At 39.4% G+C, this 13,021-nt stretch overlaps 1 protein-coding gene across 1 annotated transcript in view; it reads right to left on the bottom strand.

Moving 5' to 3' along the window:
* The window catches only part of LOC121957120 (ras-related protein Rab-26-like), a 67,673-nt gene that overhangs the window by 18,437 nt on the left and 36,215 nt on the right, over nucleotides 1–13,021 (bottom strand). Inside the window, exon 5 of the mRNA XM_042505638.1 lies at nucleotides 10,899–10,951. Within this exon, the coding sequence (XP_042361572.1) occupies nucleotides 10,899–10,951 (53 nt within the window). The remainder of the gene's footprint in view (nucleotides 1–10,898; nucleotides 10,952–13,021) is intronic.

Raw genomic sequence — 13,021 nt, 5'->3', positions numbered from 1 at the left:
GCTAGCCTCTAACAACAGAATGTCCTCCACCACTCCAAGCCACTACAATCCATATATAACCAGAAGAAAAGCTGGCAGCAGCCCCAGAGAGAGACTTCCAGTCTGCAGCCTCAGCAACACAAATCAAGTCAGCTCACACCCCAGCTCTGGAGGATTGGACAATTTTTAAATTGCCTACCCCAGCTTTAAGAGATAGATTTGATTTGGTAACTGCATAAGTATTTCAGGTGGTGGAGTTGTAAAGGACAGATTACAAAAAAGATTAAATGTTTGCAGCAGCGCTAACATTTGACAATAAGCACAAAACACATCATGCAGTATGCAGTTTTGCAGGTCTTTGATCATAAACAGAAGAACTGGACAATTTCAGACTGTGACCTGATGACGGCACTGGATGAAAAGTCAGAGAAAGTGGTTACAGTTTCTCATGAGGGCCGCTTTGAAAGATTTGGAGAGCAACATGCTGCTCCACAAACACAAACATAATTACTCCACATAATCCACACAACATGCTGTGTTAATAGTATTGTATTGTCTGTTTATCACCAAAATTTAATTTGTTTTTGTCATTAGACCAAAAGTAATATAATTAGTGTTGGTATTCAAATTTGTAAAAGCCACCTACACTTTTTTTAGAAGTCACTTACTATTGTGCTCAAACATATAATTGAAATCCATTTTCACACTCTTTCAAACAAGGTCCTTCTGTCTGGATGATAAAGGGATTGCAGATACGTGATAAAAAGCCAGAGTAACCACAACAACAATGATGACGCCTCTGCATTTTCTCAGGCCAGTTTGAGATAAAACACTCTGAAAAGACAACAGAGATAGTGACAGAAAAACAGAGAGCTTTTGTATATCCGCTGGATCCTGTGAGTGTTTCTGCAAAATATTACCAATATTTGTCTTTGACCAGCTGTTTATGTTCCACAAGATATGTTTTTTCTCTTCAGCACAAGTTAACTGGGAATCGGAAGGGAAGCAATAATATCAGCAAACAGAGGAAAAACAATAAGGTTTACAGAGCCGAGTTTTAGAGGAATCACACATTTTCCTCAAACTGCTGATAGTTGGTGTAACTAACAGGATTCAGACACAGACAAACAATGTGGATGATGACTGCAAGACTGGAAGAATACACATTTTAGGACCCCTGGATCTCAGATTATTTGTTTGGGTGTTGCTAGATCTTGTCAGATCCACCCCTCACTCTTCCACAGCTCAATGTGCTCATCCACATATGGTCACCTCTGGCACCAAAAAACCAAGATAGAGATGGATGAAATGCTTGACTCGAGGCTTCAAACCGATAGTCCCCAAACCAGTGGTTAATGGCACAGTAGCCACGTCTATTATTCATACAGTCAATGTGTAAAACTAAGCGGCAAACTAAGAAGCTGAGAAATGAAGCCAACTGAAAATGCCAAAAACTGCAGTTCCTCACATGGCCTCTTGAGCCTGGCTACAAAAGCGAGTAAATCCCTCATGTTAAAAGTTAAAGTTCTGCATAATTAAAGGTGTCGCTATAGTGCTATAAGTCAGATCAACCCTAACATCCAAATATGGTCATTTCTTGCTCTTTAAATTCAAGATGGTGATGGCCAAAATGCTGAACCTGACGCTTCAAAATAGCAGACTACAATCCTGTGGGTGACATCACAACAGCTATGTCCGTTATCTTATAAAGTCTATTCATTAAAGTGACTTTGTTACAGGAAACTCTTTGTTTAACCCTGCATCTTAGATTGGAGCTGTTTTTCCCGAAACAGGAAAGACACTTGCAGCATAATTCTTTATAGATCCAAAGCTCTGTCAAGGTTATCCCCAAACTTTTTTTTTCTTAAACCGGCCTTTTAAATGGATTCCAAAAGGTTTAGCCTTGAATATTTGTTCTTTTCAGTACTACTTACTCCAGTTCATTAAAGTATTTTAAGGCAGTTAAAATGCAAACAACAGCACTAATACATGCCCGTCCTTTTTGATAAATAGACTCACAGTTCAAAAAGATGAAGGGGCCGTCAAGCTCTTTAATTTATGAAAATCTGACTTTGATTTGTTGTGCTGAAAGAAGAGCTACATAGACACAGTTGGCAAATCATTTCTTTCTGAGAGCATTTGTATAACTTTGACCTTCGTCAGCCCCCTCACAGGTAAAGAGCTTCCCTCTGCAGAGTTGCAACAGGGAACATTAAAAAGCACTTTTCTGGTGAGCAGGCAGAATGAGGCGTTATGTAACAAAGAACAGCGAGATGATGAAGAGGAGATGGCCGTCCCTTTTTTTCAGGCTCTCATCAACAAAGTCCTTTTTTTTTGAGCAAAAAAAGTGAAATAAAAAATCGTGCAACAAGGACACCTATTCTGAAGTTATTTTCACAGACACATTCATACACCTCTGACATGAATCCCTCCTCTGAGGCATTCCATTTATTTTACTCCTTTTAGGAAATTGAATTGCTCCAACAACAGCATCTTATGAGACATCTTCATTCATCTTGCTGTTTTTGTGTTCTTGTATGCACATAAGAGCCCCATCTGTTTTGTCACTTTGCAGCTGACATCCAAGTAAATGGAAATGTCCACAGAAAGCAGTGAACACTGACACTTTGCTTTCACAGGGCTACACTCCACTGGCTGAATCATGTGACTACAGTCAAGCACAGGCAGTAATCTACTGAAGCAACGGAGCTGACACACTAATAATGTTCCACACAGGAGACCGAATTACAGGTGATGTGTGAGTGAGAAGGTAATGATTGCTGATTACAGCGTGTCACGCCCTCGAAAACGTTATGGTCTGCAAAAATCAATGACATTCTTCATACAACGTTTGAAATGATACACTTCTAAAACGGCCAGAGTGTCCTCTGATTATAAATGAATGGTATTTGAATTCATATTGCTGCATTATTTACTGACACTTTCTCTCGTCACCATCTGGTGCGGCGGTGCCATGACATTTAACTAAACAGCTATGAGGCAGGCAGGCAGGCGGCCATTTCATTTGAAGCCAGTCCATGCCCAGGGGGCAGACAGAGAGAGATGAATGAAGGTCTTATCTCTCTCATTGCTTTCATTGGGTTTCTACAACACAGACATATAAGCATGATCAAGCATTCAGGCATCAGCACGTGCACACACACACACACAGATGCAAGAGCAACTGCAGCTGCAGAGTAATACATCATTTAACACTCAGCATCAAAGCTAGACGGTTCAGTAAGAATCATTTTATTATACTTATAGAGAATGTATTCTAATCCCGGTTACAGCTATTGATCTGCACAGTTAATATGAAACAGAGTTTGTGTCTTATGAGGCTGCTTCACTTGGACTGGTGCCCGAGCGCTGATCAGTTCTAACGCTATGAGAACACTGTGGGGATTTCAAAAGGTTCAGCTACAAAACAGCACCACTGGAGCTGGTGTCTTATTAAGGACACGTCAGCAAGTCCTATGGAACTAAGTGTTAAAATATGTTGTTGGTCACGGCCTTCAAAAATCATTATGACTGTTTTCGGATCGGAGTTCCAGTTAAAACTGTTCTAGTCTGATATAATATAACGTCTTCATTAACAATGAAAACAAAGAGGATTTCATGTAGTGACAAACCCACTGAAAATCATCACCTGGGACTGTAGTTACCCTTCAGCTCTATGGAGCAATTTTTGCATCTTTCAGTTCATTGTTTTGTTTATATACTAGGAATACTGGATTTTTTGCCGATATCCAATACGCATTTGGCCGATACTGATATATCCACTTTTTTTCCTCCCACCTGATTTTAGTGATCACCAGGTCTCTTCTGTAGTGGAATCAACATCACAAGAGGTGGTATAACATTGTCAAGCTACTTCCATTGTTGCAGCTGACAGTTATCTTTCACGCTGTTAATACGAGCTCCCTGCTGTCAGGTTAATGCAAACATTCCAACAAACCACCACTCTGGCCAAAATCGCAGCTTAGCGTGCGATCCTAAAGCTGACGGGCAATCTCTTTAATCACCAGAACAGTCTGCTGCCCTTTCTAAATGGTGGGTTTCAGGAACTGCAGGTCAATTAACAGACAGACAGACCACACTGAATTGTTTTGCTTTGATAACCTTTCTGATTCCCATCAACAGCAAAATGATTCCAGCTTTGAATGAGAGCACCACAGGAGCCAGGCTGCTTTTTAACTGAGTAACCCAGACAAATGATTTGCAGCAGGGGGCTAAATGGACTCTTATAGTCTCCCTGAAGCACTACCTCTGACAAGACGACATTCATCACATCACTAAATGGCTTTTGTATTCCTGCTCAAGTGGCTTACACCAATAAATTCTTGCCATTGTGTACAACATAAACAATAGGTTGATTCACGGTGCTGACCACAACGGACTACATGAAACACCTGAGTAACTAAAAGCCTTCAGCGCACAAACAAGATAAAATGTCAGATCTGTAGATTTTTAAAAATTGCACTTTCGTCTTTAAACCACATAAAACACAATTAAAAGATCCAAATGGCCACAGCATATATTTCAGATGTAGTGAAGTCAGAGCATGAGATGAACTGTTTTGACCGAGTGTCTCTCGCCTGAAGTGTTAAGTCTTCCTTCCTCAGATGATGGACAGCTCGTATGACGTTAATGCTTTGCTTGCCTAAATGTCTCCTAGCTGGGGAGACAATAATACACCGCAGAGAGGAGCGGAGGAGGAGAGAATGATTTGCGCCTCTCGTTTCTCCCTCTCCTTCACGGTGGCATTCATCACCATTAGCGTTCATTAACATGAGTTAGTGCTCGTTAGGCAGCGGTGTGCCAGCAGGCATCTGTAGCTTGCTGCCAGCATCTCGTTGCTGTAATAGACAATGACTTAACATGGATGTGGGGTTGAGAGAGTGAGGAGGGAGGGCTAAGCAGGGCAGAGAAGGACTTGTCAAACTTTGTCTCCAAAGATTACCCCAAATGTATCTCTGGGAGACGAAAAACAAACAAAACTCTACAGTCTGAGGCACAACTGTGCCAATGTAAAGTGAGATACAGCAAACAAAGTTTCTAAGTAGGAAAAGAGGAAAAGAGACTAGTGTTGTAAAAATCTTTTGGTGTATTGGGGCATCTATAGAAAGAGATTCACCTGCTACCCCCCAGGGAAGGGAAACAGAATCAACTCACTAAAGACAAAAAGGAACACCCTCATGTGAAACTTTGGACACAAAGGGCCAGGGTCTTAAAAATTTTCTGTAGTAGCCTAACACTCTGATATGTAAGAATTAACAATGACATCTTCTAAGTCAGGTACAGCCCTACATTCCCTGTCAAATCGGATTTGGCTGTTGAATACAAATATTTGTCGGGTTTCAGGGTGACAGTGACATTCATTTAATATCGTAAACAAGGTAGGGTATCCAGCCTGACCTCATTCTGAGCTTGTGAAACACCACCACTTTGACAGTGTTTTTGATGTAAGAATGGACAGAACCGGTTGTGTGTGTTGTTATATGCTGCTGGACAACCAGACATCACCCACCATGTTCACCTGATAACAGAATACAGCCAAAGGGAACCTTTCGCATTTGCAGAGAACGCGGCAGGATGGTGTGAGGTTGAAACGCTGCCTGTAATGACATAATGTGAGGAACACAAGGCACCTATAGAGCAGGCGGGAGGGGCGATGGATGGGTAAAACAACACACACAAAAAAAACAGACCTTCATGCAGGAGTCTGGCTAATAATAATTTTCATTATTATGGGTCTTTGCATTTTCAAACACACTAGCTTTATCCTATTATCCTAACACAATTTCAGCTAATGGGCATACATAAAGGAGGACACAGAACGCAAGAAGAAAATAAAGAAACGTTTGTGATGGTAAAACATCACATATTGAAGCTTATCAGAGCTACGGTATCTCAGCAGCCACAGAAATTAAATTTGCTGTTATGTCACATTTTGTGGAAGGTTACCAATGTAAGATTATTATAACAATATCATTACATTCAATAAAATTCCATGACTTTTCCAAAACTCTCAACATTGTTTTTTACCAAGCAAATGGCTTTTCCAGGCCTGGAAAGTGTCCTGTGAAATATCATGACTTTTCCAGGTTTCCCATGACTCTGGGAACCCTTGGGGCAACATTTTTTGCAGACACTAAATATCACACAAAAGCCAGAGAGTGTTTTGTATTAAATTGCTATGAGATGTAAATTCAACACTTCTAAACAGAAGGCGGAAGATAATGTTATTTCTGACTTTCACCAGGCAAAGCCTGTCTTCCCCTGTCTTACTCAGATTCACCCTAGGTTTGGGTCGCAACTGTTGCAGACATCTTCACTGAGGACAGGACCATTTGATGTAATGTAATCATTTTTCTCTGGAGAGGAGCATAAAACCAAGGAGTGCTGACTCTGCAGCCACTTTTGGAGGCCAAAATGTTCCCAGAAGTACATAGCACAATGACTGACTAAAAAACAAAAGAAAACAGAAAATAACTACTCAACTTGAAGAATCTCAGTTGACTGAGGGGTCTCTGAAAGAATCCTCAACTTTTAAGCAGTAGCCCTATAGAAATTATGTAAAAACAGACAATCTCCGGACTAAAACACATTAAATGTGGATGGACCAGACTGTAAAAAAATGCGTAAAACTGGAATAGCGCTGTCGTGATTTGTCCATTAATCAGTTACTATCAGCAGCCAACTACTCTGATAATTAATCATTGGTAATTGACATATCTAAAAGTTAATTGGTAATAAAAATAATTGTTTGTTGCACACTGTATTGGATTGAAGAGAGGATCATTCATTGATTAATCCAGGGCACATCAGTGTGAGGGACATTTTGTGTTAGTTGTCCTCCCAGTTGTCTGAGATGAAGGCTTTTGGACAAAAACAGAGCCTGAAGCACTGTGTGTTGGACCATGAAGAGTTAAGACAAAGGCTGACTTTGTTTCAGATAGCTGACAGTTATTCGTCCTCCCTTTGTTACTGCCTGCCCAACATATCAGTGTCAGCCCTGTCCACCTTCTGCACACACAGACACAGACACAGACACTCAGACACAGAGACACAGACACACACACCACCCCCTTCTGTCCTTGAGCTGCTGTTCACATCTGGCGCTAAAGAAGAACCTTTTTTTGGTTTTAATGATCTCTCAGGGCAGGTGGGCACATCATGTTTCTCTTGCAGAGACTGGTGACAAACACTCTCTCCTTCTTTAACAGCTCCTTTGCTGCTCTGAGAGACAAAGACATTTTTTGATGGCCAGTGTCAATTAAAGCAGTTGAAAATTGCCAACCCTCCTGTCAGAGGATGCATTTACAGAGGGAAACAACAGTTATTACGACGTATAGTAATTTGACATACACAAACACTGGCTTTGCATAACTCTGTGCAACGCTCCATACAACAAGGCAACCCACGGAGATGCGTCTTTAGCTGATGACATGTTTGACACGTACAAAAAAACGGATAAAACACAGAATATGGATGGAAGGCTCCATTGGTCTCTGTATATGTATCTAACGTTGAGTATAAGTAAGCCAATAAAAGCAGCACTCACACTGGTGCTGTTAATTATTGCACTGTGCAACAGGTGGTAGTTTTCATCTTGAATTTTCGAGATGTTCTTACAATTTTGCTGTGCATCTAATGCCTGTTGCTTGAAAAACAAAGACAGGATGTTGCAGCATTGTCCCTGAATGATGGCAAAGCCCACCCGACATCATCCACTTGGAGACGCTCCGGCACGCTTTGACCTCTTAGGCGTGACTCGGCACAACTCAATGTGCTTTAACTGGGAATGGAGAAGCAAATTAACATGGCATGGCTTAACTTGGAACGGCCAAGAGTGCCAATAAAAAAAACCATAACAGTGACATGATGAAGGTACAATGGAGATATTTCTGAAAAGCAGTCATTTGTAAAGTACTCATAAAATGGGACAAGTGGTGTGATCCAGTTTTACCAAGAAAAAAATGTTTCAGGACTGAAAAAACACATTATTTTCATTATTGATTAAGATATGAATGCTTTGTTTGATTGATTGACGGGATGTATGCACAGTTTGACTTCTCTGTATCCCTTTGAATTCTTTTTTTTTCCCTTTGTTACTTTAAGGTTATTATTATAGGTTTGTTTCTATACTTTTAAAACTTGCTTCAGAATTGTTTAGATAAACAAAACAAAACAAAAATGCACTTAAGGGAACAATCTCAGTGGTAAACTTACCACAAAGCAATATCTGAATAAAATGGAACAATTCAAAGCCATTATGGCGGCAAATGCATCCTGTAATGCTCTTTTTCTGTTTCTATGGACTTAAATAATGCATGACTATGTCAGGTTGGCTATTCGCCCTCTTGTATTGAATTTTCATTTTCTTTTAATTAGTTGAATCAATAAAGATAATGTTATGGACAGCCAAGACTAGATTGTGATTTGATTTGTAAACTGCTGTGTTCTGCAAGACAGACTGCATCATAGAAACTTTTTTTTTTTTTTAAAAGATATATGCTTAGGCACAGTTTTATACAAGAATGTTGTCTTTCGAATCTTTGAAGCTGTGTATCTATCTCGTCATGTAGAAATGACCATCCTAAAATCTGCACTAATTAATGGTTTCCTTTGAGTAATTCTTACAGTTTGATCTTTAATTATCAGATCTTTTTTCAGTGCATACAGCCACAACATTTGACGGTCTGTGCCAAGCAAACGGCAAGCTCCAGGGCTAAAAAATTTGGCCGACGAAGAAGTGCAAAAAAAATTTCCTTTAATGGCCACTACAGGCTGTTGCCAAAAGCAGGTCTATCTTGTTAGACCACCATGTAAAACAGCTTGATTTTACAGCAGAAATAACATGTGTACAGCCTGGTACAAAAAAAAAAAAGTTTTTGAAGGATTAAAAATTCATAATTATGGATGTGACCTCTTTGAGAGACAGGTGGATGCCGTCTGTTGACAACAATGACATGGCAACCATGGCAACTATTTTATAACCATGGCATAACCCTAGATTCATGGAGTGTAGGTGTGGCCATGGCTGTCACTATTTTAGGGTGTTACCAAAACATGAAAGCTAATTGTAACATTTTGGTCACCTAAAAAAATCTTGTTTAGCATTTGGTTGTACTAAAAGACCCTCTAAGAAGTCTGATGTTCAGTTTTATAGCTAAGTACAGTTTTTTTTAATGGTTCAAGCCTGTGTTAAGCTAGCAGCTGGGAGCTAGCGTTCAGGATAGATCCACCCTCTCATCCAAATATGGTCACTTCTGGCTACATATATCCAAGGTGGTGATAGTTTAAAATGCCAAACTCTAGGCTTCAAAACGGTAGTCCACAAACCAATGCGTGACATCACGGTGATTAAGTCCATCATTTTTATACAGTCTATGGTGCCAGTGAGCAGGAAAGATACCACAATGGTCAGAACTAATAACAATTTTCACAGCCAATATGAGATGAGTTCCATTTTGGTTTCGCTCCTAATTTTGAAAGGTTTGGAGCATTTTGACAAAAAATACAAAAAATAAATTGGTTTGGAACCTGAAAAGTTGGTTTCCAGATGAAACAAAATAGTAGCAGGTTTCCTTGACCTGAAGTGGAAAACCATGATTGACAATATCTGCAGGCGTCATATATTTTACAGGCAGGAAAGAGAGAATGTAGTCTTGCATATAATAGTCTTCTTATCATTATTAGTTGGTCCATGCTTGTTTTTTTTTGGATGAAAGACAAATATCTGTAATTAAAGAACAAAAGCTTGCATGTAATCAATGCCATCCCCCATGCTGATACTACTAATTACTTCTGTTGTGCATTGTGCAACGCCCTCCATTGATGACACATCCTTGATTACATTATTTCCACTCAAAACTGGTAGAAACGCAGGCTGGTTCGCTAGATAGCACCAGGATTCCAAGAAAACTGAATGGAACCACTTTAAGAACCAAAGCTAATTTGGTGGAACGGGGTTTGTGTGGATATCGCCAATCCAAAGACATGTATCTAACTGCTATTGACCAAAACAACAACCTCAGAACAGGAGCCAGTCTCTGGGGCTGCTCACTGCTCAGTAATGATTAGATGGATCAGATGCAGAAGACAAATGAACCTTCAGGGACTAATAAAATATAACTTAACTCAAACTAAATTGCTTAATAAAAGCTATTCCTTTCCAGTTTAATAAAGTTTGAGGTAAGGTTCTCTGGGAAAAAGAAGAGCAGAGGAGGTACTACTTCAGAGAAGGCACATTTAACCCAGTGACTATTTGGTTATCACTTCATCATGAAAGTGAACACTGACAAATTTTTATGATACATGTTTCTGGCTCTGACTGCCAATATTTGATTCTATGTGGAAGAGCAGCCATGTCTCATTTAACGTCATGTGGTCTTTGCCTTGTTAGAAGTAGTACGGTCCAGTGGAGAGAGAAAGAGAGGGATGAAGACTGGCTGGAGGACAGATGAGGTCCCTGGGGTCCACAGAAAGGACATTAGGTTTTGAAGAAAAGCTGACCATGCTGTCCCTCATTACTCTCAATCTCCCCTGTTCTTATGTGCCCTCTTGTTTTTCTCTCCCTCTCTTTTTCTTCAGATCATTCACTGCTTGTCTAACCATCTGTCACACGAGCTGACTTTGACAAAAACATGGATTAATGATGTTGCCTGAAGTGACATCAACAATGAAGCTAAGCATTTTGACGTAACAAAGCCATATCATCCAGTCAGTCAGTGACAACACGTGGACATAATCGAGCTACAAACATCACTGCAAATTACCATCTCAGGTGTGACATTTGAACATGTGTGTGAAAAAAATAATACACAAAGTTAAACTGAGGTTTTTAGATATGACACACATTTCTAAAACGTAGTAGTGTGAACAATTACAATAAGCGGCAAATAGTAACCTACCTGTATGTTGTCAAAGGATGACTTGTTTGTGACGTCATACAGCAGAAGCAGAGCTAAAAGAAACAGAGAGAAGTGTAAGTGTATTGATTCAAAATTCATTGACTGCAAATCATTTTATATTGTAAAATGGTTTGGTGAGAAAAAATTGCAGCAAATGTTTAATTCAGTCTTTCACCTTGATGCCTCAACTCCCTTTCAAATTAAATTATGAAAGAGTTCATTTTCATTTTCCGAGACTGATTTATTTGAGTTCTCTCTCTCGGCCCTGACAAAGTCCTGCATCACAATCAGCCAGAGTCAGACAGTCCAGAGTTTAAGACTTTGTGATGAATTCATTGCACCTTGCATGGTACATGGCATTTTAAAGACAAAACGCTGCAAAACATGGAAAGGCCAAATGGCCAAGCTGGAAACACTGGTTAAATGTGATTAAACTTGAGGATATATTACAAATTGGACACTGCTTTGATAACACTGCAGTTAACATGACTGCTCTAACAGAACTCACATTTTGACACTGAATCATCCTGAGTGGAAGCGTTACACAAGCAGCCAAACTACTATGATTTATACTTGTGTGATGGTGTGTCTGTATTGCTCTGTAATTACACCTTCAAAATGCGAGTTGGCGTTGCTGTTGAGCTTTGGTAAAGTGTAGTCAGGTTTGAGTGTTTCAACAAACAAACACAAAACATTGCTTAACAGCAAAAACATTTGACAAGATTAAACAATTCTATTATAACTTACATGGTTCAAAGCAAAACAACTGTCATTTGCTAGACAGGTTTTTCCCCACATAAACAACATGCTAACATGCCTATAACATTTTAAATTGCATAAATTAGCCTAGCAGCAAGTAGACTTTTCTTCTGCTCATATAAATGATAAATGGACCTGCATTTTTATAGCACCTTTCTGGTTTCTCGACCATTTAAAGCACTTAACCACTATATGTCAAATTCACCCATTCACACATTCATATATTGGTGGTTAAGGCTACAATACAAGGTGCCACCTGCTTCTCAGTTTTAAACATTCATACACAAAGGCAATTTTGGGTTCAGTATCTTGCCTAAGGATATAGAGAATCCCAGAAATAAGTCCTAAAACCTGGAAATGAATGAGCATTTCAGCACCTCTGGTTCCCTCATCTCAAAGTCTATGGGATTTTTGAATGGGTTTTTAGCTAGATGCTAAAATAGGGTCTTTTCTAAACACAAGTTTAAAAGACTTTAATGTTTTATTCCAAGACATAAAATACATCAGTAAATTCCCTACTCACAAACTCTGAAGCTGTTGTTGTGTCTTAAAAAAGGTGGTTAAAAAGTGGCTTAATGAGACTACAGAATGCCAGTAATCCCAAACAGTGCTGAACATTGCTTTACAGCTTCATAGCAGAGGCGACGCCACTGAAGTGCAATTGGTTTTAACCTGGTAATAGATTTTTACCTCTGGTGATTACACCTAGGCTTCAAAAATACTGAAAGTGGTGTTTGTTGTAAAGATTATCATGCTGAACAAAATGTGCAAGCATCATAAATGTTGTTTACCACAGAGCTTTTCTGCAAGACCCAAAATCAGATGGAAAAAACCCATAGGCTTTTTGACAAGGGAACGATAAACGTCATACATCTATATACTCACACAAAGGACATAAATTGCTATTTTGTGGGGGGCTTTAATGTCTTCACAATTTATTGTTTCTTATCTGTGAAGTAAGACTAGATGAAAGCTTTGCTTCTACTTAAAGAAGTGGATTTCAGTTTACAAAAATAATAAAGAGGTCTGCATCACTATGATATGGTTACATTTTTGGGATGGTGCATGTCAGGCTACAGCAAAGGGTACAAAGTAGGGTACGCACGTATGCAGAGTCATAAGTGTGATGTACATTTGAGTTTGTCTAAGCTGTTGAGCTATAATGTCAGGGACACTGTGTTGTCTCCCACAGTATTTTTCACAACTGTCCGCAAGTTTGTTTTTCCATCAGTATCGGCCATACCTTCATTTGTCCATTTCCTTACACTGATGTTTGTTGAAATGGACAGAATCAACACAGGAACACATGAAACCCTAAACTACCACCTGAGACTGCATGAGGATATTTGAAATATTTATATAAC

The sequence above is a fragment of the Plectropomus leopardus genome, chromosome 17, assembly GCF_008729295.1.
Source record: "Plectropomus leopardus isolate mb chromosome 17, YSFRI_Pleo_2.0, whole genome shotgun sequence".
Lineage (NCBI taxonomy): Eukaryota > Metazoa > Chordata > Actinopteri > Perciformes > Serranidae > Plectropomus > Plectropomus leopardus.
Note: the sequence above shows the minus strand (reverse complement) of the source record. Positions and strands in the feature narration are given on the sequence as shown.